This window comes from Ammospiza caudacuta, chromosome 1 (assembly GCF_027887145.1).
Source record: "Ammospiza caudacuta isolate bAmmCau1 chromosome 1, bAmmCau1.pri, whole genome shotgun sequence".
Classification (NCBI taxonomy): domain Eukaryota; kingdom Metazoa; phylum Chordata; class Aves; order Passeriformes; family Passerellidae; genus Ammospiza; species Ammospiza caudacuta.
Genome location: NC_080593.1, coordinates 57,906,984 through 57,931,080, shown reverse-complemented (window position 1 = coordinate 57,931,080; position 24,097 = coordinate 57,906,984). Strand labels below are relative to the sequence as shown.

At 39.2% G+C, this 24,097-nt stretch overlaps 1 protein-coding gene across 1 annotated transcript in view; it reads right to left on the bottom strand.

Annotated features, from left to right (window-relative positions):
• Positions 1 to 12,058: 12,058 nt before the first annotated feature.
• The window catches only part of SLC12A7 (solute carrier family 12 member 7), a 79,447-nt gene continuing 67,408 nt past the window's right edge, over positions 12,059 to 24,097 (bottom strand). Inside the window, exons 22-24 of the mRNA XM_058808826.1 lie at positions 16,839 to 17,020; positions 13,430 to 13,563; positions 12,059 to 12,973 (exon numbers count right to left, since the gene is read on the bottom strand). Coding sequence (XP_058664809.1) covers positions 12,882 to 12,973; positions 13,430 to 13,563; positions 16,839 to 17,020 — 408 coding nt within the window. The 3' untranslated portion in view covers positions 12,059 to 12,881. The remainder of the gene's footprint in view (positions 12,974 to 13,429; positions 13,564 to 16,838; positions 17,021 to 24,097) is intronic.

Sequence of the window (24,097 nt, the reverse complement as noted above, 5' to 3'; positions counted from 1 at the left end):
GCATGGGTTTCTTCCATCTCTTCCTGCGTAGAAGCTGTGATGAGCAAATCATCCATGCAGTGTAAAATCATGGATCTTGTCTCCTTGGAGCAGGAGACAAAGCTTGGGTGATGAAATATTGACAAATTATAGGTGAATTTTTCATTCCTTGTGGTAGTGTTTTCCAGTGGTATCTTTGGACTGGTTCTCTACGATTGATGACGGGAACTGAAAAAGCAAATCTTGGGGCATCATTGGGATGAAGTAGAATATGGAAAAAACAGTCCTTTAAATCAATTACAACAAGAGGCCAATGCTTTGGGATCATGGATAAAGAGGGAAGTCCAGGTTGAAGGGGTCCCATGTCTTCAATCACTTCATTAATCCTCCTCAGGTTGTGCAGCAACCTCCAGGAGTCCGATGTCTTCTTGTGGATGATGAAGACTGGAGAATTCCAGGGACTCTTTGTGGGAGCGATGTGACCTTGCTGTAATTGTCCCTTTACCAATTTATTAAGAATATTTAATTTTTTCTCTGTCAAAGGCCATTGATCGATCCATACAGGATGATCAATTTTCCAGGTGAGCTTCAAAGCTGCAGGTTTTGATGTGGCTTTCATTACAGGCCCACTTCCAGTTTTGCTCCCCATTGGGACAGGACGTCTCTCCCCCAGACGGTGAGAGGTTTCTGAACAACAAAAGGACACACCGTTGCAGTCTTTCCCTCAGGACCTGTAATGTTAATCATGGATGCACTTTGCAAACACACAGTAGCACCTCCAATCCCTGAAAAAGAACCTGAAGGAGCTACGAAATCCCAGTCATTGGGCCAGAATATTACAGCGACCTGTGTGGGTCGCTGCTGGTGAGAGAGAGACGGTGAATCTTGTTTCTTGAATCAGAAGGCTTGATTTATTAATATATGATATAATACATTATAGTTATACTAAATAGAATATAGAGAGAGGTTTGCAGAGCTGCTAGCTAAGCTAAGAAGAGATAGAAAAGAATCCACAACAAAGTTGTGTCCAAGGACTCAGTCCCCTGGCTTGAACTGGTGATTGGCTCTTAATTATAAACATAGAAAATGAGCCAATCAAGGTGTTCCTGTTGCATTCCCCAGCAGCTGATAATAATTGTTTACCTTCTCTTCGGGGGCCTCTGGCCTCCCGAAGACGCTGAAATCTGAAAGAAAGGATTTCTGTGAAGAAATGTCTGCGACACCAGAACATGTGAGAAATTATAGAATCATCTGCGCCAGTATCAGGCATACCTGTAACATAAATTGTTTTACCACAGTGAGTCAAGCTACAAGTCAGTTGCTGTTGGTCATGGTCCAAACATTGTAGCGAAAAGACCTCTGAGGTACTAGAAGGCACATTCCTAGGTGACAGAAATGCAATAGCAATAGGTGTTTTTGGTAGAATTACCATAGGAACATAAAATGCAAGAGCTAAAATCATCAACTCTTCATTAGAGTTTACTGAAACAACAGCAGGAAGAATTAAGAGTCCGAGAAATTTGTTGTTTGCTTTGCCTAGAATTAAAAAATCTTGTCCCTGTTGACAAGGGTTGACAACCCCAGTAGGAATATTCACCCAGCATAAATGATTTAAAAGAAGAATTAGTTTTGTGGATGCCAATGCAAACCTTGTACTTGAGAGTATTGAGCTGGAACCATTTGAGGGTTGGTTGATTGAGGGACAAATGGCTGACGTACCAACATCATTTGATCGGGAACCTGATTGCCAGGGGGTACCACTACTTGTGTCTGAGCGCGGTGTTTTTGAAGTTTAACGACAGAGGCTTGCCATCGATGTCAAATTGAGAGTGACAGTGTTTAGCAAGATGCCTCCCTTTTTGGCATCAAGGGCAGATGGAAAATTGATTTGGTGGAAATGCTGTCCCACGACAATCCTTTTTAAGGTGACCTGGTTTACCACAAGCAAAGCAATAAGGCCTTTTATCAGGGTCCAACTGTACAGTGCTAACAGAATTTTCCCAATGTTTTTCTTGTTTTTCTAAAAGCTTTTCAATTTTATCCATTCGTTTTGTCAAATTGTCTTCCAATGTTTTTCCCAAAGCATTGACCTGTAAATTTGCAAGATTTTGTGAACCCATAAGTCTGCTGCAAGCTGTTAGCATCTGGGTAATGGTTGGAGGCTGATTAGGCAAAATTAAAATAATTTTTCTACATTCATCATCAGCATTTACAAAAGCAAGGTTTTGAACAATATAGGAACAGGCTTGTGACGGTTTCTGTTTCTCCCGGCTGATTTATGACCGGAGATAGCTCAGGGACGCCACTTGTCGGTTTCTCGGCTGTTTAGGTGGCCTGGAAAGGCCCAGGGATGGCCTTGAAGAGCCGACGCTTCAAAGGACGAGAAGAGACTTCTGATCTTTTCTCGGTCTCGGTGTTTATTAATTGTTTATCTAAAAGATTTTCTTTCAGCCCGACAGAGGTCTGCACAGCAAGCCAGCCATGAGCACACTGCGAGCCCCCGGGGCGGTCACTTATCTTTATACCTGAAGTTACGTATACAATATTTATAATTTTTCCCCAATACCTTCTACCCTTATTAACCGGTGCACTTCTAGTAATAACCAATCCCAAAGTGCCACCATCACCACAGAAGATGGAGGCCAAGAAGAAGAAGAAGAAGAACAGGACACGCCCCAATTCCTCCATCTTACTTCTTTAGACCCCCCTGTACAGAAATCCTAAACCCTGTGTTTTACACTCTAATTAACTTATCCCTTCACCATTCACCCAGTGAAACCTTCCCAGTCCTCATACAGGTGTCGTCTCCTGTGTCGGATCAAAGTCCAGCCACCAGACACTTCTGGCAACATTCCAGGACTCCCGAGCTCCCCAAGGGTGTTCTCGGCCACTCTGCACCTCCATCCTGAGGTGCTGAGATCCCACAGGCTTGTTCATCTGGACATTGCCTTTCAACTGCTTGAGTTAATCTATCCAAAAACGAACCATAAGATTCTGCTTCACTTTGTCTAATTGTAGTTTGCATTTTATTTCTATCTTTCATCAATACTTTTTCTGACTCAGGGAAACAGACAATTTCACTAACAGCAGCTGCTCCAGGGAATCTGCCAATGTCCAAATTCTTGGCAGGGACATTGCTGTAGCAACAAGCTTTTCCGGGAATTCTGCTAGGGTGAGCATGAGGACACACCTCCAGATTCTTGGCAGAGACCTCCAAACAACACGCCCCCCCTTGGAGCCCTGCCATGAGGGACAAAGGAGGGCTCCTTCAAACAACACGCGTCCTCCGAAGCCCTGCCCAAAGGGGACGGGAAGGAGGTGTGTTCCTCGGATCAAGGAACAAAGCCAAAATTTGCCTCAGTGTTTGTCCTCGAACTTATATCTCTGATAACATTAGGAGCATTAATGCATGTTTCACAGTGTCTCCCTGCCAACAAAAACTCAACTGGACGGCTGCCAACATCAAACTGAGGATTTAAAATTCTATCTTTTCTCTCAATAGCAAAAGAAACAGACTCTGAGTTTTTTAAAACTTCAGTTTGTTTTTTACCTGAGATCTTTCGAAAATGTTCTGCTCTTTCCTCCAACCTCTGCTTGGGCAGAGCCCCCCTAACTTGACTCAATTCCTGGCTACCACTGCCAACCATTACATTCGACTTCCCTACTGCCCTGCTCTCTGGAAACAAAGCTGCAGCTCCAGCTATTTCCTCCTCTGTATCAAAAGTCTGAAGAACCACAGAAAATCCAGGCAGTGACTTATTTGAACAATTCACCAAAAAAGAACTCCCCGAATCCCCAAGCACCCGACACACTTGAACTGAATCCGGAGCGGTACTTTCCCGAGAAGGGACAACAGTGGTAGGAGCAGCCCCCACAGCCCCCCAACCAGGGAAAGTAGACTCTAAATCAGTTTTTACTGTCCTTGCTTGTACAATTTTAGAACACACAGTTTCTTTATCACAAAACCTCTTTTCCTCTCCCCCTTCCACACATCTTACACCCTCCCCCGAACAAATTTCACAAATTTTCACATTCCTAGAACGTAACGAAAAGTCCGAACAGTTTTCCCGACACAGCAAGAGTTCATTTTTTCCCAGAGGGAGGGACAGAAGGCTGTTTTCAGCTGCAAAGATGTTAGAAAGCCCGGAAAAAACAGAGGACACAACACTGTCCACAGAGCCTGGAGATACACTCGATAAATTCCCTGAGAGGCACGCAGGCTCCATTTTACTTGGATTTAAAGAGTCTGAGCAAGATATTTTGTTTTGTGAGTCAGAACTGTCCTGGTTAGTATCAGTTTGTTTAAAACACTCCAGCAAAGCCCTGGAGACAGGTATAAGTACACTTAAGCTCTCATCTTTTTTGAGAGAGAACAAGTTATAGATTTTCCAGTTTATCTGATCCCAAAAATCAAAGGTAAAAGCAGACTGTAAATTTATATTTTGAGTATTCACTTTCACCCAGATGAGTAAATTTTTAATCTCAGTTTTTGAGATATCTGAACGTCCTTTTTCCTGTAACATTGTCTCAAGTCTGTATAAGACGTCCCATTCTGTTTTAGATAAATGATTTCCCATTTTCGTCACCCAGGAGCCCCTTAGAAAAGGATTACTTACAAGCACCTTGGCTGCAGGCTACAAGGGGGATGATATAGTCCTCCTGATTAACACCTGGGTCTCCAGCGGCCAGGTTTTTCCATGATTTTCTTTTTTATCCTAGTATACTTTCCTTACACGAGGTAACCATTTTGCTGGGGCAGACTATTTACAAGCACAAACGGAGATGGGACAATCCGAATCAGTGTCGTGAGCTGTATATTTCACACATCAGTCTCAGTACACTGTTAGGACAATGGAGACAGTATGTTCACAGCTCTCTGATTCAAATGGAATGCCAAGGAAACGTCACGTTACAGGGTAGCATAAAGCCATCTCAGCCTAGGTTTCAGCCAATCACACATAGAGCAAAACATATCGACAATAATTCTATCCAATCATATGAAACACATGTAATGGTAGTTAACACAATAGGGACTTAATTTCTAACACAATGGCTCATTTATGAGAGATAAAGCACAGACATTCATACTAACCTTCTAAAGATATACATTAAATAACCTTGTTGCAACCTATATAGACAGATCACAGAAGCTTATTGTTCGATTTCTCACGTCTGCTTTACTGCTTAGAAAACTTTTCACTGTATTAACAATGTTCACAAGGCTGATGTCTGAGGCCTGCCTTTTTAACCAATTTCTCAAAACCCTCTAATTTTATAAATCCCAACACTGCAGTATACCACCAACTGCAAAAATTCTTGCAACTCCTTTCCTTGTCTGGGGTAATGGTACTTGTAAAATCCCTTGTATTCTTTCTGGATAAATACACTGTAATCTCCCAGTCAGAATGTGTCCCAGATATTTGAAATTTTTTTTCCTACCAACTGGACCTCTTTTTAGACACTGTAAATCTTCCCTTTTTTTTTTTTTTTTTGCAAGAAAATAAAGCAGTTTTACAGTAGCCTCCTCAACCACCTTTTCCTGTTCCCCTGATGAAAGCAAATCATCTGCATACTGTAACAACCTAATTCCTCAGGTGGAGTAAATTCTCTTAATATTTTCTGCAATGCTTGGCCAAATAAAATCCCCAAAAGAAAACCCCAGTTCTTCCATGTATAATCCGCATTTCCCAAATATTCCTCTCTCTTTTCCCCCACCCTGAAGGGATCATCCAAATATGGGGTTAATTCTTTTTTGCAACCCTCACCCTGGGTAGTAAGTGGTACAATTACAAACCCAAACCCTCCCCCTTGACCCTCAAAGGAACTTGGCGGAGTGGCGCCACTGGTGTACCTATGTCTCTTGGGTCCAGGGGGCTTCTGATGTCCTAAATTGAGTTCCTCTTCTAAGTCCTAGGGAGAGACACAATATGCTGCTCCTCTCCCCCCACACCATCGTTATTCTCAGGTGGGGCCATAGGAACAGCATTTCTCTTATCCCCTTGCTCTGGGAGCTGAAGACACAGGGGACCTGCATCCCAATCCTCACCGTTTTCTTCTTCCTCCCCCTTTTACTTAACACAGATTTCTCCTGTTGCTTGTCTAGTCCACATCAATCCACATTCCTTTTCAATCCATCCTTTCCAATTCTCCTCTACATACCTCCACAAATTTGACACAAACAAATTCTATCTGTTCCATAAGGTGGCCATATAAGCCCCTCTGGCAACTTATACTCTGGCCACACATAATAACAATATTTTACTATGATCTCCATAGTTACTTTGGGGTGAATGTATAATCTGTTCCAAGACCTCAGCATTCCTGCTGACGGACTCTCTGGGGGTATTATGTGGGATCGTCATCCCGTTTACTGGGGCCCCTTCCCAGCTTTACCCTTGCAACCCTCCATGGGTGCCCTCCCAGGTTTGCTCCCGAAAGATCCCATTTTACTCACCAGTGGGATGTTCAGTGGTCCTTCCCTGTGGACTCTTCACACACTCCCCTGGTACACCATTTGTCTGTCTTCTGGACAGTCTCAGGAACCCAATCAATCGCCCAGTGCCAGCCACCACCAAGAGGAGCTGATCACTCAAACTGGGTGAGGCACGCCTTCAGCTCTGCTCACTGCCCACCGCCCAGAGAGTGGAAAGATCCCAGGATGAGCCCCCAGTTTTTCAGGAAAATTAATCCACAAACATCAGAGGTTTATGTCGAAAAAGGAGACAGAGGAGTCCTTTTATTTTATTCGAATAAAGGGAGAGGCCATGGGGCATTCCCCTGGGCTCTCTCCAATTTTTGGAGGATGCAGCCTCCTTTTTCTCCTAATTTCCCGGCCACATTTCCCTTCTCTCTTTCTCCATTGGCTGACGTATTCAAGAGGTACAGACTTCCCGAAATGCCTAATACCAAAGATTTCCTTCTAATGTATGAAAGAGAGATTTTTGGAGTTCACTTGAATTAGCAATATGAATTAAGCATTTGAAGTTTAGCCTGTAGAACTATGAGTTGAATTTTAACCTTTTTACTTAAGAAACCTCTGCCACGGTACAAAGGGCATAGGAAAATACAAATTTCTGAAGTTTCTTGCATAAAGAACAATACCAGAGATGACCAAGAGATGCAAAAGAGCCCAGATAAAGGACTCCTCTGCCTCCAAGCTAATCAATGCCGACAGACGTACTCAGATAAGCACCAAGGGACCAAAAGCGCATGTGCAAAGGAGAAAAGTTCAAAAGTTCGGTCATGAGGAAGACCACAATCTTCAGCCTCAGAGACCACCAGAGACCCCTGTGCAACCACCACAGCAGACAACGCATGCCCGGAAGGGCGTGGATCTCATTACCATGCGAGGCAAAACAGGCGAGGCCAGAGGTTGAATATGCATGGAAAAGTTGTGCAATGTATTGCATATGGAATACCTTTGTGAATAAAGACGTGCATCAGACTAAAGCTTGGGGCACAAGTTTTCATCAGAGCTATCTTGCTTGTGGCGGGCACTGACATACATACCCACCTCATAACTATATCTGGTTGTGGAGTTTATTTATCACTTCATGTATAATCCTCCCTTTTTATTTTTAATTCTTATGGGATGTAGGATTTTCCTCCATTGTTTCTTTCATCTTTCAATGTCCAATTTCATTTATCAGCAAGCCTAAAGTTAATTTGTAAAAGCAAATATCTTCTTCCATTCATCAATCAGTGGAATCCCTCCCAATGTTTCTTTTATCTCTCAGCACTAGTTTTATCTACCAGCAGACCCACAGCTTGTTTGTAAAGACAAATCCCTCATTCCTCTTACAACTAAACCACAGAAAATGGTTCTAGCTAATGAACTCAAATATCTCAAAGGCAGTTAACGGCTTGAGCGAAAGCATAAAGTGGATGACCTTAACTGTTTCCATTAAAGGATACTGACAAATCTGAGAAATGTTCCAACAATATTTTAATCATTCTTCATTACAAATGCATTTGTTCACAAGCTCTGTAAAAAAAACCAAGAGACTTTTTATAGAGTTAACACGTTTCTATAACAAACCTCTTAACATTGTGATGGCAAAAAGTAACTGCCACAGTCACTGGTAAAAAAAATAATAAATAGACACAAAAAGATAAATGTTAAGGAAGTTTCTTTGCACACTACTGCTGCTAGTACATAGACAAATTTCTTGGGCAATAATGTGAACATGACTTCACCAATCTGAAAGGAGAACATACACTTCAGAAAGCAGTTACCGTCACCAGTTTGTGGCTAATGATCACCTGGCCAAGTACCAGATGGCCAGAGCCATCTTCCTGTCCACTGCCCCTGCCCTACAGCAGGGGCCAGGCAAGGAACCTCCCCCCAAGTTTCGACACTGTTCGCACCACTCACAGATTTGTCCGTTGCTATACAAGTGAATGCTGTAAAGCCTAAATTAATTTTGTCAGAATTTGCTCATTTAAATTGCAAGATACAGCTATTTCATTATAGAAACAAGAAAAATTTTTTCTATTTTATTATTTATAAGTAGTACTAAAGAATGAGTAACAATTTCCTATTATGACTGTTATCAGTTGTAAGCTGTTTAATGCCTTTTTTTACTACTATTTAGCTAAAGATAAATGACAAATGCAGCTGATTTACAAACTTCCACATACTGTTACACAGCTATTTATATGATATGTATTATTTTAAAGAAATTTTCTAACTACTATTACTTAGAGGTTTTTAAAAGATATTAAAATGACTCTTCCAGTTAAACCCTGGACCCTGGCCAAGTCCTGGCCTTAATTGTAGGGAAATTTATCAATAAACCCAAGCATTTTCTACACCAAAACTATACGCAAGTAATTTTGACTTGCCAAATTTAGACCTATAATAGCTAAACCTCCTTTTGAAGTGAACTTGGAAATCTTAGCCAGTAATGGTTTTCCAAGCTCTCACTTTAAAAGGAAGCTTGCCAATTACTACAAACTCTAAGTAACAGTACAATATTTAAGAAATTGATAATGCATTGTTTTAAATCATCATTCTATTTTTCATGTACTGCTAATCGTATATATTATCTAATTTATTTTTACTTAGTACAAGTTTACTGTTTTTTATTGTTTTGCTTTTATGTTGCCTTCATGTTCATAATGAGAAACACACATTATTAAAAAACAAAAAAATTAGGGTGGAATATAGCTCCTCCAGAACTCTACACTAATATTTACACTAAAAATTTTGAAATCAAATCAAATCAATAATTGACCCCTTACCCTCCTGAAATACCCTCAGAACCCCAAGAATTAGAGCCCCTGGGTTCTGTGAAATTGGATTTTTGTGTTAATTTTAAATACACAGGAAGAAAAAATTCTAAAGCTTGGCATGTTTCTCCTTATCACCTTGGATACTTTCAGTGCAATTATACTTCTGGCAGACTTTCTAAATCCAGTAATGCTCCCCCTGTGGCTGTCTTCAGAAATGTTTTTAAAGACCAAGCCTGAGCCTTTAGTGGCTAAGGTTTTTAGCTAAAAGATTCTTTTTAAGATGGGTATATGTTTACTTTTGATAATAATTGTATTAACCATGATAACTTGCTTGTTTCAATGTATGCAGAGATTTATTAATAAGGCCATTAAAGGAATGTTTTTGGTTGAAAAGAGAAGAGGGAGATATTGGGACACATAAGACAAATGATGGACTTTGGACCTGGTTAGCATAAGAGATTTGAAAATCAAGATGCCTTGGCAAGAACAAACAGCTTTGAAGATTGCAGTAAGATTAAATCAGACTCACTTATTGGAAAAGAAAATGACCTCAAGACTTCTGCAAGCAAGAGATGTTGTAAAATGTATGTTTGTTTATGTGATGATTAACCCAAGCATTGTACTAAAACATTACTAGTCTTCCTAAAATAGTTATATAAGCAATGTAGTCCACAATAAATTTGGATTCTTTTGACCATCTCACAGTCTCCCCGTCTCTCTCATCATTGCCAATAGTATCCATGATACATGTTTACTGCCATAAGTTAATGGATTCTTACCTCACTTCTTGACATATTTAAAGAGATGAGGTCACACCACAGATGAGGCTGAACAAGGCTTTGTATGTTTTTAATTTTCTAAACAGTTCAGGTGCAGAACCTGATCCACCAATCTTTAGGCACTTTTCAAATAACACACAGGCAAAACTGAAAGAAAATCCTCCTGTCTTAATTAGAAACCCTGAATCTAGACAAATTGAAGGTCCTTTTCAATTAATAACCTGGGACAAAGGGTAGGCTTCTGTCTCTACAAGTGCTGGAATTAAGTGGGTCCCTGCCAAAAACATCAAACCATATCGCACCCCAGAACGTGTTGACGAGTCCAGAACTGATTGACAGATTTGCAGGTGAGAATAGGGGCAAAATTGTCCTGTAGCTCTGTCTTATGAGATCATTAGGAAATATAACAAACTATCACCAGAAAAAAGGCCTCAATGGCATTTTGCCCTGACTAGTCTTGCATGTGACTATCCCACCTATCCACCACTTTAAATCATAGTGTTTGATAACTCATAGCCTGTAATTCTTAATACTGTGAACTTACAAGCAAATCTCAAAACAATGAAGCCAGCATGTCCTCCTCCATCACAGCACGGATGCTCCCTGTAACACACAAGCCCATATAAGAGTCTCAGAAGTCTATCTTCTTCTGAAGTTCAATCTTCAAAACTTCCTGTCTAAGTTAATGTTTTGTACTTTCCAGCTTGAAGGTTTGTTCTCGACCACTTCCACAAGCTTCTCAAATGCCTTCTGGTATGCCCACAGAAACCTCTGTCAGTCTTGCCTTGCATCTAAGGGAACTCACAGAGCTTTTGGTAGGTTCCAGATGCCTCTGAAAGCCTTTCTCTAAATTTTTATAATTCTTTTTACTACAAGCTATCTGCAGTCATCTGTTGTCGCATTGCAGCTGATCTGAAGCTGCCCCCTAAACTCAACCAACCTAGAAGAAAACAAGTCCCTGGATAAGGCACAGATAGGTTGTATTCAGACCCAAGCAAAGATCTCAGCCAACCCTATTCTAGCTTAGATGCTGATACACCACGGGACAGAGAGAGGCCATCCAATCAACTATCTGAGCCTGGGAAATCCAAAGTCCCTATAAAAGGGGCAGACATATTAAACCCATTGCTGTTTGCTGATGACCACTGGTGTTGTGTCATGTTTCTGTCTCCAACCCACAACCCCACATATCAGTTCTATAAATGCCTGCTGATGGCCCTGCACCACAGCCCAAGGAGTGCCTTTTAATATGTCCCATGAAAAGCTTAGAGCCATCTGGAGTGCAGGAGGGGCATCTGCTTCTGTTTTTCTTCTCCTCACTGGCCTGAGAATGTTTTTTAATTCAACTGATACACTGTGCAAATCTAGAACCTTCACATGCCTCCTGATCTGTCCACAGGACCTCCATGTGCCTTTCATTGTACCTAAGAAACCAAGGAGTGTTTTTGGTGTGCCCCCAAGGTACCTCTGAGTGCCTATGCATAAACCTATTCCTAACCAAAGGCATACAGCTCACACCGAGTGGTATACAGGGACATTCTGGTGTGCAGCATGCCTTTCCAATTCCCTTTTGAAGTATCCCAGCAGTGCTTTTGACTCATCAGGTGTTCACTGGGCTGCCTGATTACCTTTTATTCCCTCTGTTCCTGTGCATCAAACTACAGGGACAGGCTTTGTCTTACATCACCTGAGTGTTATGATAAAAACACTGGCCTTGAGCCCAGCCAGGGACTTGGGCACTGCATCACTCTTGTTCTAGTCTGAGAAACAGACATCTTGATTGTATTATAAAGGAATTTAAAAAAAGAAAAAATAAAATAGATAAAATAGTGGCTTATATGTTTAAACAGACCTATTCTTTTTAGAGCAGAACAGTCTTCTGATACACTTTAGGTCTTAAACAACATTTACAAAACTAAAGACTGCCTAAAAAGGAACAGAATTGTAAAAGAAGCAAAAGGTTTCTATTGAGCATCTAAACTAAACTACTCAACAATTTCAAATGAAAAACATTTAGGAGTTCATTCAGTTCAGAAAAACGGATTTTATTTCAAACAGCAGCACATACATACAACATTTTCAAAATATAAATATTTGAAAACAAGAGACTGCATTTCATTAACCACCTTGTGGTTTATCAACTGTTGAATTATATTTGGAACCAGGTGGAGTTTGTGAACCATAGCCTTCCTGCAAGTTGGATGCTCTCATGTTTCATTATTGCTATAATCACGCAAAATAATGGTAACTGCCAGTACCTCATAGAAAAGAACTCACACAGCTTATCTGTTTAGTATCATCTGGAGGTTTCAGCTACCTAAGTATTTTTAAAACAGAAATGTTATTTTTAACAGGTATGGCAAATAACGAACTTCTGGGAAACACTTAATGCACTTCATAAACAAATTTGATACATCTCTGAAGCAAGGTTCCTGAACCACAACTAATTCCAAAAGAAGCAACATAGCAGCATTTTGGTAAGAAAAAAAGACAACCTTTTCTAAAACCCTTCGCTTTTATTTAGATGCAGAGCAAAGATTAAAATAATCAAAAGTCGCTGACATTTCTATATCTTTAAAAACACGATTGCATTACCAATTTTTTTTTTATTTTACCACAGCTTAAGAAGTGTCAGAATATGTTACATATAAATATCCTAAGCCATTCACCATTTATTAATTCACCATTTAATAATTTTCTACATAAATCTGCTTAAAATGTTATTTAAATAGAACATCTTCTAGGGAAAAAAAAACGCATCATCAGAAGATTCAGCTTGAAGCTAATTTTCAATGCACTAGAAGACACCGAAGCTGCTCAAATTATGGCAAAAACTTTGTTTTCTTATGGTGGGGGGTCTGTTGTGTTTGAAAAACACATGCACACAGATTAAGAATAAATGGTGATCACTTCACGTCCACTGCCTCGGACTAGGAGAACTCTATCTAGACCTTCTGTCAGAACTTCCAGAAATTCCATGTCTGAAATATCATTTGGTCAAGGAATCTACTCAGAAGAAAAATAAAATATCTAGTAACTTCTCAAAAAGTTTTTCATATAATGAAAAAATAAAGTTCAACAATTTCATCAGAGTATTTCTGTGTCCCCCTTTATTGTCCTGTTATCTGGTTATTCAAGTGGAAGTTAAGCCTAACTTGGGGGACATTCCTAGTTTTGCCCTACTCATCTACAAAAAAAGATAAGAATAGGAAATTTTTCAATTACTTCAAAGTTAAGGAAATCCTTTATATCAATAAACCACTCCCCCAATCAAGATTTTTTTATCTTTTACTTTTTAACTCTCTTTATGTCATTTTCTTTTAGGCAGACTTACGCTTACCCTACTTAGTAATGGTTATCCCAACAGGAAATGGCAGAATCACAAAAAATGTAATTCTCAATTTCAAGAAATATGGAATCAGTACAGTAGAGGATACAGTTTTCATCCCCTTTTCTGTTTTTAGGAGGTCCAGGCATATTCAGGAGGACCAGCTGAGCATGTTGTGATTTATTAAGCACTACTCCATTAAGCTTCACAGCAGTGTGCATTCTTCTCACATTTGACTGATTCCTAGCATGCAAAGAAACATTTTTAAGTATTGTTATAACACTTACGTAATTGAATCATACAATATTTATTTGAAATTATAAGTATGTAAAACAAGGTATTTTCATGGATACTAGTATATGTACATATTCAAAATAAATTAAATGTAATACTTTTGGCAAGAACGTTTAACTCTGAAATTCAAGCAGTTCCAAGTAAATTGCCAAAATGCACAAATCTTCCAGTTGTCCATTATCTTTTACCAAGATGAATTAAAAATGGTTTCAATAGAAGTTACAGGTCAGATGAGAACCACTAAGAATCTTGTTTATTGACTTACATAAAAAAGTAACTGGATTTATACAAGAATTTCCAAACAATGAAATTACAGGACTGCAATGGAAAGATCAAAATATTTATGTTGTACAGTAAAAGACTTTACTCATGCTCCTTTGGAAACATTACTAAATTCTACCAGTTGGTGAAGAAAATTCAGAAACACCATAGAATTTTGAAAAAAATGCTAACTTCTTATGTTGTAACAGTATGGCAGTAAGCAGTGAAATGAAATTGAGCTTATCCCTTTACACTATCAACATTACCTAATATTTTCCTTGTTTTACCTACAAATATAATTGTTGTAGATCTGTGCACAAGAAGAAAAAACTGCTAGGGTTTTTAAAATGTCCTTATTTTAGTATCTCTTTTTATGGTTCAGTGGTTTTTCAGAACAAAAGAACAGTTTCCTTACAGTTCCTGAGAAACAGGAACTGTGTGTAGAGTTAACCAAGGTTGGAAATAAGTCATATGCTACAGTGTGACAAAAATATTCAAACTCTACCTTAGTCCATTTATCTACAAAATCTGCTGCCTAAAAGTAGGGTTTGTATGTTTGGTTTTTTCCCCCAAATAAATAGTTAAAAGTAATTTGGCCTGAAATTTAGTGGCCAGTGGAAACCAGCCCTATCAATGATTCTTCATGCTCTGCTACCTCCCATCTTCCCCGCTATAAGAGAATGATATTTCTAAAACTGAGTTTATCTGTCCCTCCTGGAAGATTTTCTATCATGGTGGCCAGCTATCCTAAGAACCAAGTGTACAAAAACTATATATGGAACAAAGGAAAGCTTGAAGTTCCATTTTTTGGAAGCAGAATTACATTTTGAGAAGACTAAAAAGAACTATGAAGAGAGGCAAGATTGTCTAACTGAGAAGCATAAATATTGAAACTGAAACATTGTTAAACTAAAAATAAAATGCAGGGTGTAACTTTGTGACAGAGTGGGCAAAAATTCAGCATTGAAATAAAGGCTCATGATGTGTAAAATGTGAACTGAGGCTAACATCACTTATCCTTCAAGCACGGGTGGAACTGAAATCATACACAGTAGACAAAATAAACTTCCAAAATTTTTATAAGAAGCTCAATTTGTTAAGCAGATAAAATTAAGAAAATACTTAACTCTTAAAAAAAGCAGAGCAGTCAAGTGAGTTCCACTCAAGAGATGTTGTATTCCATTTTTGTGTGCTGTCATACCCAAAGTATGTCTAAACTTATGTTATTTCTACACATGCATGGGTTGGTAGAACGCAGGCAAGAACTGACTTTTGATGAAACATGAAAGTTCCCTTTATGAACAAATATTCCCTACTGTCCAAGTAGTTATAGAACAATGGGAGCCTATTTTTCCAGAAAAAAGAATTCATTTTTAATGTAGTTAAATAAAACACTAAATATGCTGGTGCAGAGAAGTACTGTCAAGCTTTATATTCTTACAGAAACTATAACACAGGTTTTGTGACTTACCTTGAATAGAAAGTTGATCATATTTAAGAGAATATTAAAAAGTCACAATGATATTTTTTCAGTGATGTGCTAAATCAGAGTGTATTAAACAAGAAACAAAAAAATACATGCATTGCAAATTACAATTTAGAAGCATGCACACAATGTACAAGATCACAATAACCAGAGAACCCAGCCTCTGTTGTTTAGGTGAAATGAAATTTAGACTTACAGATTTTCCCATTCTCTATGTGAAAGGGAAGCAAATGCATAGAAAAAAAAAATTATGCCATCAGGTAAAGTCAACATCATCATCATTATCATTATTATTATTATTATGCCATTTTAAAGTCAACAATATTAATATACTGTACAGGCACACCAAGTTTGAAATTTAATTTCTACCCAACTATATACAGTAGTCTTAAAATAATAATATCTGAAATCAGTGTTTTGCACAATTCTAAAGTAGTAATAGGAAATGTTTCAAATATATGAATTTTAAAAACCCCTAATAATTAGAGCATAATGCTGCCTAGGACAATGCTTTAGAGCATGAGCACAATAATTTTTGGAATGTGCAGAAGGCAAGCTACTTCTAAAGAGCTCAAAGCAAATCCAAGACTCAGGACTTTAAGGTACTAACTTTAAATATGCTGTCTAACTGCATTGCCTGCAAGTCCTAGATTTAAAATGTGTTTCATTTAGATATGAAGATTTCCCTTGACATCCACAGTTTTGGTTTGGTCATGTGTAGAAAATAATTTAAGCTATGTTTCTAAGTGCAGCTTTCTTGCAGAGCTAAGAAAAGATGCATGTGCATGCTTAAAATCACAACATGAGGAAACAAACAAGCTGGTTTCCCTCTGTCATTGTTTTTGTGTATACTATGTTCGTTTGACAAAGGGAGTAACTCTTATCTATTTAAGAAAAAGACATAAAGGAACATTTAAACAGCAAATACTTAATATAGCAATACATTTATATTTACACAAGTTTTCTATTTCTTTAATTTACAGGATGAGCGTTGAATGTCCATTCAAACAAACAAAAAAACAAACAAACAAAAACATCCCACTCCCATCTCTTCCCAAGAAAATACCCCCATACCCAAAATCATGCACCTAAAATCAAAAACATAAGCTAAATGTCTTGAAAGTCTATCTGCTTCTTTGGAACTCCCTGTAATACCAAACACAATAAAAATACAGGGACATATACACTAATTTTTCACCCACATGAAGAAATAAAAAGTTTTCATTATAATAAGCTTTTTAACACATATGCTTTCTGGTACAATCCAGAAGTTGAGTTAACAGCTTAAAGTCTGTCTTCCACCCAAGTCTATGTTATTTTTATAAGGCTGCCATTTAAGTTAATGAAATTTTAAATAAAACAGAATCTCTTAAAAAGCAAAACCCAGATAAAACAACAAACTAGAACGCCCCCTCCACCCCCCCAATGAAATACACACAATGAAATAAAAAGCTCCAAATACCATATGCATACTTACGGCTTCATGTTGAAAATATCTTTAAAGCCAGACACATTGGAATCCTTGTTTTTATGCTTTTCCGCTACAAACTTTTCTTTAGTCCAGGTCATTTGCACTTTCTCTGGTACAGCAGCAGCCACACTTGCTTCAACTGCTGGAGCAGAGCGTGAGGCAGTGTTTTTATCATGGATCAGCTGAGCCTGGCCACAAAACAAATAATCACCCCACAATTCAGCCAAAATCAGCATTTGTAAATTACATGTTATTACAGTTTTGAAAAGGAGTTTCACAGCGGTAGAACCAAAGAAGCTGAAGAAAAATGCACCTTTACTTTGTGAACAAATATGAGACTACTGTAACTTCAGCATGAAATGAAATTGCTTGGGAAAATGTTCATATTTTGTTTATATTTGTAAGACTATATCTTATGTGGAATGTTACTTTTGTAATGAACTAAAGTGAGGTTGAATTCCACCAGAGAGTACTTTATTAACATCAGGGTGTTTTGCCAATGAAAAACTTTAAAGCCAGTATTATCATTGTTCACAAGTTACATTATTTTCTCAGATACTGTTGTAAACATTGTCCATTTCACATGCCTTTAGCTGAACTACAACTATGAATCTCTGATGCCAGTATGAGACTGGCTGATTTGAAGTCTAGTTATAGATTTAGATGATTTATGCCTACAAGAGCATTTTACATAACAAATCTAACAAATCTAGCTATGAAGGGGTCTTCTCTTCCCTTTTAACAGTAGAAACTCTAATCAATTTCAAGAACAAAAAAGCGCATATGCATGTGGGAAGAATATTGTGTTTTCTATTTTCCATTCTCCTTGCTTCTTTGGAGGAAAAGAAGCTTAAATATCTAACACATTATTTACTTACTTTCCCTCATAATACTTTGTCCATAGGCTTCTCTGTTTCCATCAAACACAATACAAATACAGTACCTTAGACTCTAAAAATTATAAGTGAATTGATAATTGGGGACAGGATTGTGTTTGTGCTTTGAAATTTTCTGTTTTGGAGGTGGTATTTATTTTATCCTGTGATTGTTTGCTTGTTTGCTTTTTGTTTAAGATATTTAACAGTTCTGAAAGCTATTCAGAGACTTAAATTGAGTTGAAGCTCCTGTTCCATTTGGGAATTTCAATTATTCATATGTTAGACATAGTCATGGTCCCTCGACATACCTGGTAATTAAGAATTTTGTGCAGGTCAATAAAAACCATGAATAAAATCCAAGCAGATGAGAATTGTACTTTCATTCTCAGAAAAGCAATTCCTCTAGTGGTTCACAAACTGTAATTGCGGGTGGTTTTAAATGCCTTTGAGCTTCCGTATATTCCCTAAATTATTTCCTAGTCCCTATCCTTCCAGATTTCCAAATTCTGGAGTTCAGTTGTGAGGTTCACATAAATATCTCTTAGTATGATGGTCTTCCTACATTCACAGATGATTAAATGATGAGTCAAGACCACAAATCAGAAGTTACTCTGAATACAGTTTTATCATGAGAATCAAAAAAGCTAACAAATACATGCCAATATCATAAATACCATGCAGCAGTATCCAATGTACTAAAATTTCAAAGGAACAACTGTAAGATGAGTTCAGTACAGCTATGCTACAATGGAAGAAAATTTGCCATTTTTAGAAAGACCGTGAGACCAAGAGAAATTCTGGACCTATAATACATGTTTATAAAAATGCAAACACAACGAAAGCACATTCCTGTTAGTGCTATTTTGATACTAAATTCAATTAATGAAACCAAACAGCTTGTTCTCTCACTCCATGATGAAAGGGAAATACAAAGATATACAGCACTTCTACAAACTAGGCTACACATTTTACATATGAGCAACACTTTAGGTGCACACTAAACTAATTGATTACATCAGTCCATTTCCTTTCAATGTCACCCCACAGAATACAGTAATGACATATACAGGTTAATAATAGCTCGCAAATAAAAATGGCTTGCACTCCTTAAAAGATCTAGTATATCAATACAGTCTCCGAGAATCTTCAGTACTTCAATAGAGGAACTATAAAGGAAGTCAATGAAAGCACGAAATAGGTTTATTAATGTAACACCCTGCTTCTGGCTCTTAAGAAAACAGGCAGAAACTCAGAAATTAGTTTCTTTTATGAAAAATAAATGTGAGAAAGAGAATATAGTTCATGTCACAGAAGCATGAAATATAAGAAAGACAAGAAATATAAGGTAACAATGAATTTAGAAAAAATTGTAGTTAATGTGTAGTTCAGTTTGCAATAGTGGTACTTGAAGTGTTGCAATGGAAAATACGTCTAGTCATAGCCAGCACTATGTCGAGCTACCTCTTCCTCTTGATAATCATTAGTCAGCAGTGCCTGAGCATCTTGGACAATGGACAATGGACTGGAGTAGCTATTTCTTCTAATTGAGCCTTGAGACTCATCTGTGATGATCTGAATCTGGGACAAAAAGGTTACCAATGACAAAAAAAAAGTCTACAGAAAAAAAGAGATATCATATTATTCTTCATTTTAATAGATGAAATGTGGTATCAGCTCAAAAGGCTCTTTTTCACAGAATTCACAGAATGACTAGGTTGGAAGAGAACTTCAGGATCAATTGACCACGCCCTAACACCTCAACTAAACTGTGGCATCAAGTGCCATATCCAGCCTTTTTTTAAACACATCCAGGGATGGTGACTCCACCACCTCTCCAGGCAGACCATTCCAGAACTTTATCACTCTTTCCATGAAAAACTTTTTCCTAATATCCAATCTCAATTTCCCTTGATTCAGCTTGAGACTGTGTCCTCTTGTTCTGTCAGTTGCTGCCTGGTGAAAGTTACCAACTCCCACCTGACTACAACCACGTTTCAGGAAATTGAGAGTGATAAGGTCACCTCTGAGTCTCCTTTTCTTCAGGCTAAACAACTCCAGCTCCCTCAGTTCTTCCTCATAGAGCCTATGTTCCAAGCCCCTCACCAGCCTCGTTATCTGCAGCATAGACCGCGGCCTGAGACCTTTTGACCCGGCTAGTAGAGAGGGCGGCCAACAGCCCCACTGCAGCAGGGGGTGTCAGTCCCGGTGGCAGGGCCCCAGGGCTGACAGCTTCAGGCACCCCTTGGCGGCGGAGGCCTCAGGCTGTGCCTGCAGGACGAGGTCTCGGGGGAGAGCTGCAAATCAGGATGAAGCGAATGAGAGTCGGACACTTCCTGGGGTCCAAACAGGTTTAATGCCAGGGGCGACCAGCAGGGAGTGACCGGGAAAAGTGGTAGAGAATGAGGATATAAAGGGAGGTGGAAACCAAGGGAGGGGTTTACAGAAAACCAATCAGGAGAGGTCGGGGGATGAACTGAACATGACAGACTTGAAGGGAGAACCAATGGATACATTGTATAGGAGGGGCCCCGGGACCACAGCCAATCACGTCCCCTACTGAGGGGAACATTCTGGAAAAAAAACTAGGAGGGGTGGGGAGTGATTGACTGGGCCCAGGGAGGAGAGAAAACTATACATATTTGGAAATGGAGGGAGGGGAAATTATATAACATAGGGAAAACCATGGCAACTACTTAATAGACAGAAACTGAGGCGGGGCAAACTGGGAGGACAGAACCATCACAACAAAATGGGGGAGAAACAGAACATACCAACAAAACACACTACAACAGTTGCCTTCTTCTGGATGAGCTCAAACATCTCAATGTCCTTCCTTAACTGAAGGCCCATAACTGGACATAGTACTCAAGATGTGGCTTCACTAGTGCCAAGTACAGGGGAAAACTGACCTCCCTGGTCCTGCTGGCCACACTATACAGGCCAGGATGCCACTGGCCTTCTTGGCCACCAGGGCACACTGCTGGCTCATGTTCAGCTGGCTGTTGACCAGTACCCCTAAGTCCCTTTCCACCTGGGCACTGTCCAGCCACATCATCCCCAGCTTACAAGGAGGCAGGGAGTTATTTACAGGGGCCAAAATGCAGGACTCAGCACTTGGATTTAATAAACTTCATCCTATTGGACTTTGCCCATCCATTCAACCATTCCAAGTCTGTCTGCAGAGCCCTCCTACCTTCCAACAGACCAACGTACGATCCCAGCTTAGTGTCATCTGCAAATTTACCAGTGGAAGACTCAATACCCTCATCCGTGTAATCAATAAAGATATTGAACAGAACTGGTCCCAGCACAGACCCTCGAGGGGTACCACTAGTAACTAGTCACCAGTTGGATGCAGCACCATTCACCACCCCTCTGGGCCCAGCCATCCAGTCAGTGCGTAACCCAGCAAAGAGTGCTCCTGTCCAAGCTGTGGGCTGCCAGCTTTTCCAGGAGTGTGCTGTGGAGACAGTGTCAAAGGCCTTGCTGAAATCCATCTACATGTTGGAATCCATAAAGTTAGAGGGTTTTAGGAAATGGTTAAAAAAGTATAGGCCTCAGACTGAAGTTTTGTTAGCATTGCAAATACAGCAGAAAAGTTTCCTAAACAGTAGAGCATACGTGACAAATAACAATAGGCCTCTGTAGAATTGGCTTATGGATGGCAACAAGGTTATTTAATGTATATCTTTAGAAGGTTAGCATGAATAGAGCTCTGTTCTTTGTCTCTTATGAACCAGTCTTTGTTTTAACTACCATTACGTGTGTTTTATAAGATTGGATAGAATGCTTGTCAATATGTGTTGTTCTATGTATGATTGGCTGAAATCCACACTGAGATGGTTTTATGCTATGCTGTATTGCTCCACCTCCTTGGCATTCCCTGTGGATCAGCGAGCTGTTAACATCCTGTCTCTATTGTCTAACAATGTCCTGAGACTGATGTGCTGAAAATAAAAAAAGCTCTTCACTGGTCTGTTCACTTTGTCCAGTGTTGTGCATATCTGGACGTAGTTGCCACGGCAAGTGGGTTCCTCGGTAATGCATGGGTTCCTGACACAATTGGACATATATTTTCCCATATATACCTGACCCCCGCACTACACAACATCAACCGCCTTTCCTGCATCCACCAGGCAGGTCACTTGGTCATAAAAGGAGATCAGGTTGGTCAAACATGACCTACCCCTCCTAAACCCATGCTGGCTGGGTCTGATACCCTGGCTATCCTGTAAGTTCAGTGTGATGAGACTCAGTATAAACTGTTCTATAACCTTACCGGGTACTGAGGTCAGGCTAACCAGCCTATAATTAGCAGGCTCCTCCTTCCCACCCTTTTAATGAATGGGCGTCACATTGGCCAGCTTCCAGTAATCTGGAACCTTGCCAGTGAGCCAGGATTGCTGGTAAATGATGGAGCGGCTTTGCAAGCTCATCTACCAGCTCCCTCATCACCCTGGGATGGATCCCATCTGGTCCCATGGATTTATGAATATCCAAGTGGCTCAGCAGTTCTCTGGTTGCCTCCTCCTGGATAACATTTTTAAATCTTTAGTGGTTAGTTATGAAGTCCCTTTACAGACATTTGTGAAAACAGGAAGCCAATTTAGTCCTTCCATCTCTATGTGAAGCTCAAATATTCACTTGTTTTTGAAGACCACTTTCATATATGTATATATTCAGGTGAAATTTTTCACTCAATTACAATCAAAAGCATGAAAAAACTAAAAGCATATGAGAAAGCTACTATTCAACTGTAAAAACCTAAAAACCTAAAAATCTAATCATTCACAAACAGTGAAACAGTAATCAGTCAAGGGGTCTGCTGGAAATGTATTTAGGATAATTGAACACTGTAGATGAGTTGAGGGGAGACCTGGGAATATATCTGGCATAGTAGAAGATTGCATATGTTAGTTAAGATTTTAAAATTAGTTAAGAAGCTAAGTTAGTAATATAGGTGGCAAGAATCAAGTACCTTAGTTAAAAAGTAACAAATACATTAGGAAAGAGAAGCTAGTAGTGACAGGGATAGATGTAGCATTTGTGAAGGAGCAGAGACCATAGAAATACCTTGCTTTAAGAATAATCAAATAGTTAGGAGAGGCTTGGACCATCACCAGCAGATCAAAACAGAGAGCAGGAATCTGCAACTCCTTGCACATGTATTTGGAAATGATTCCACATGGGTCCAGCATGCTGCAATAAATACCCTTCTTTTCAACTTTAATTAGTTAAAGAGTCATCTGTCTGTGCATCACTCACCTGAATGCACCCAAATTTCTGCCAATCTTACTTAACAGCACAACCCAAGAGAATTTGTTGGTGCAAAGTATTATTACCTTCTCACAGGTCCAATTAACACTGCTTTGCCCAAGAGTCCTTAATGAGAATTAACCAGAGAAAGAAGCCAACAACCACCAAAAATGGAAGCAAAAAAGGGAATGAGGCTCTACATTTTCCTTCCCCTTTGTAGCACTATTAAGTCAAATAAATTGATATTTACCAGTTATACCTAAGTTGCCTATGTTATGCTTTGCAGGTACTTATTATATTTATACCCGAATAGAAAAAAATTGACCAAGTTTTCAAAAAAAGTGAACAAAAATATGATGAGTGCTCGATCCTCAGTTCTACAAGAAAACCCAGAGGCAAGATCAAATCAATTCTGTTTTTAAAAGTTGACAGGAGAAGGGAGGATGAGGGTGACTGCTCAGGGGTAAAGGCACGCTTATGACTAAAACAGCAAATAAACACTGTACAAAACCAAAGTCTCCACTTCGAGAAGGTCTGAGCCTCATTTGAAGGCATACATGCACAAAAGTGAGTTTAAAGTACTAATCTTGGTGGTAACAGGAAACCAAACTACACTCACTATTCAAAACTGGAATACCAGCTTATATTTGAAGGCCTGGAGACAGATATTAAAATGAAAAGCAATGCTAATTTGAACTAGTGATACTAATAAAAGAAATGTTTTGGACATCAGCAAAAAATTTAAAAGAATGGCTCAGCTAGTTAAAAAAAAAAAAAAGTCAGGGTAAGAATGGGTCAGGCACTCTGAGCGCATACACTAATCTTGTAGCTCCAGAAGAAGTGAAGACATAAATAAACTGTTGTGGTTCAATGTTATTTTATTGATTCCTTGTTAAGTGGTTCATTCTGTTGTACCCCCATGTTCTCCCCAAGTTGGTTTACCCCTGGTTTTACCCTTCCTCAAAGCTGTCCCTTATGCCATTCCCCACCCCTTGTTCCAGCTGCCTGTCAAGGCATCCCAGCTTGATTCCCAAACCTTCTCTGCCATTTAAACCTTGGGCCAATCCCTGTCTGCAACACCCCCTTGGAATTCCCCTACTACCGGAAGCCCCATTGGCCCATGTGACCCAT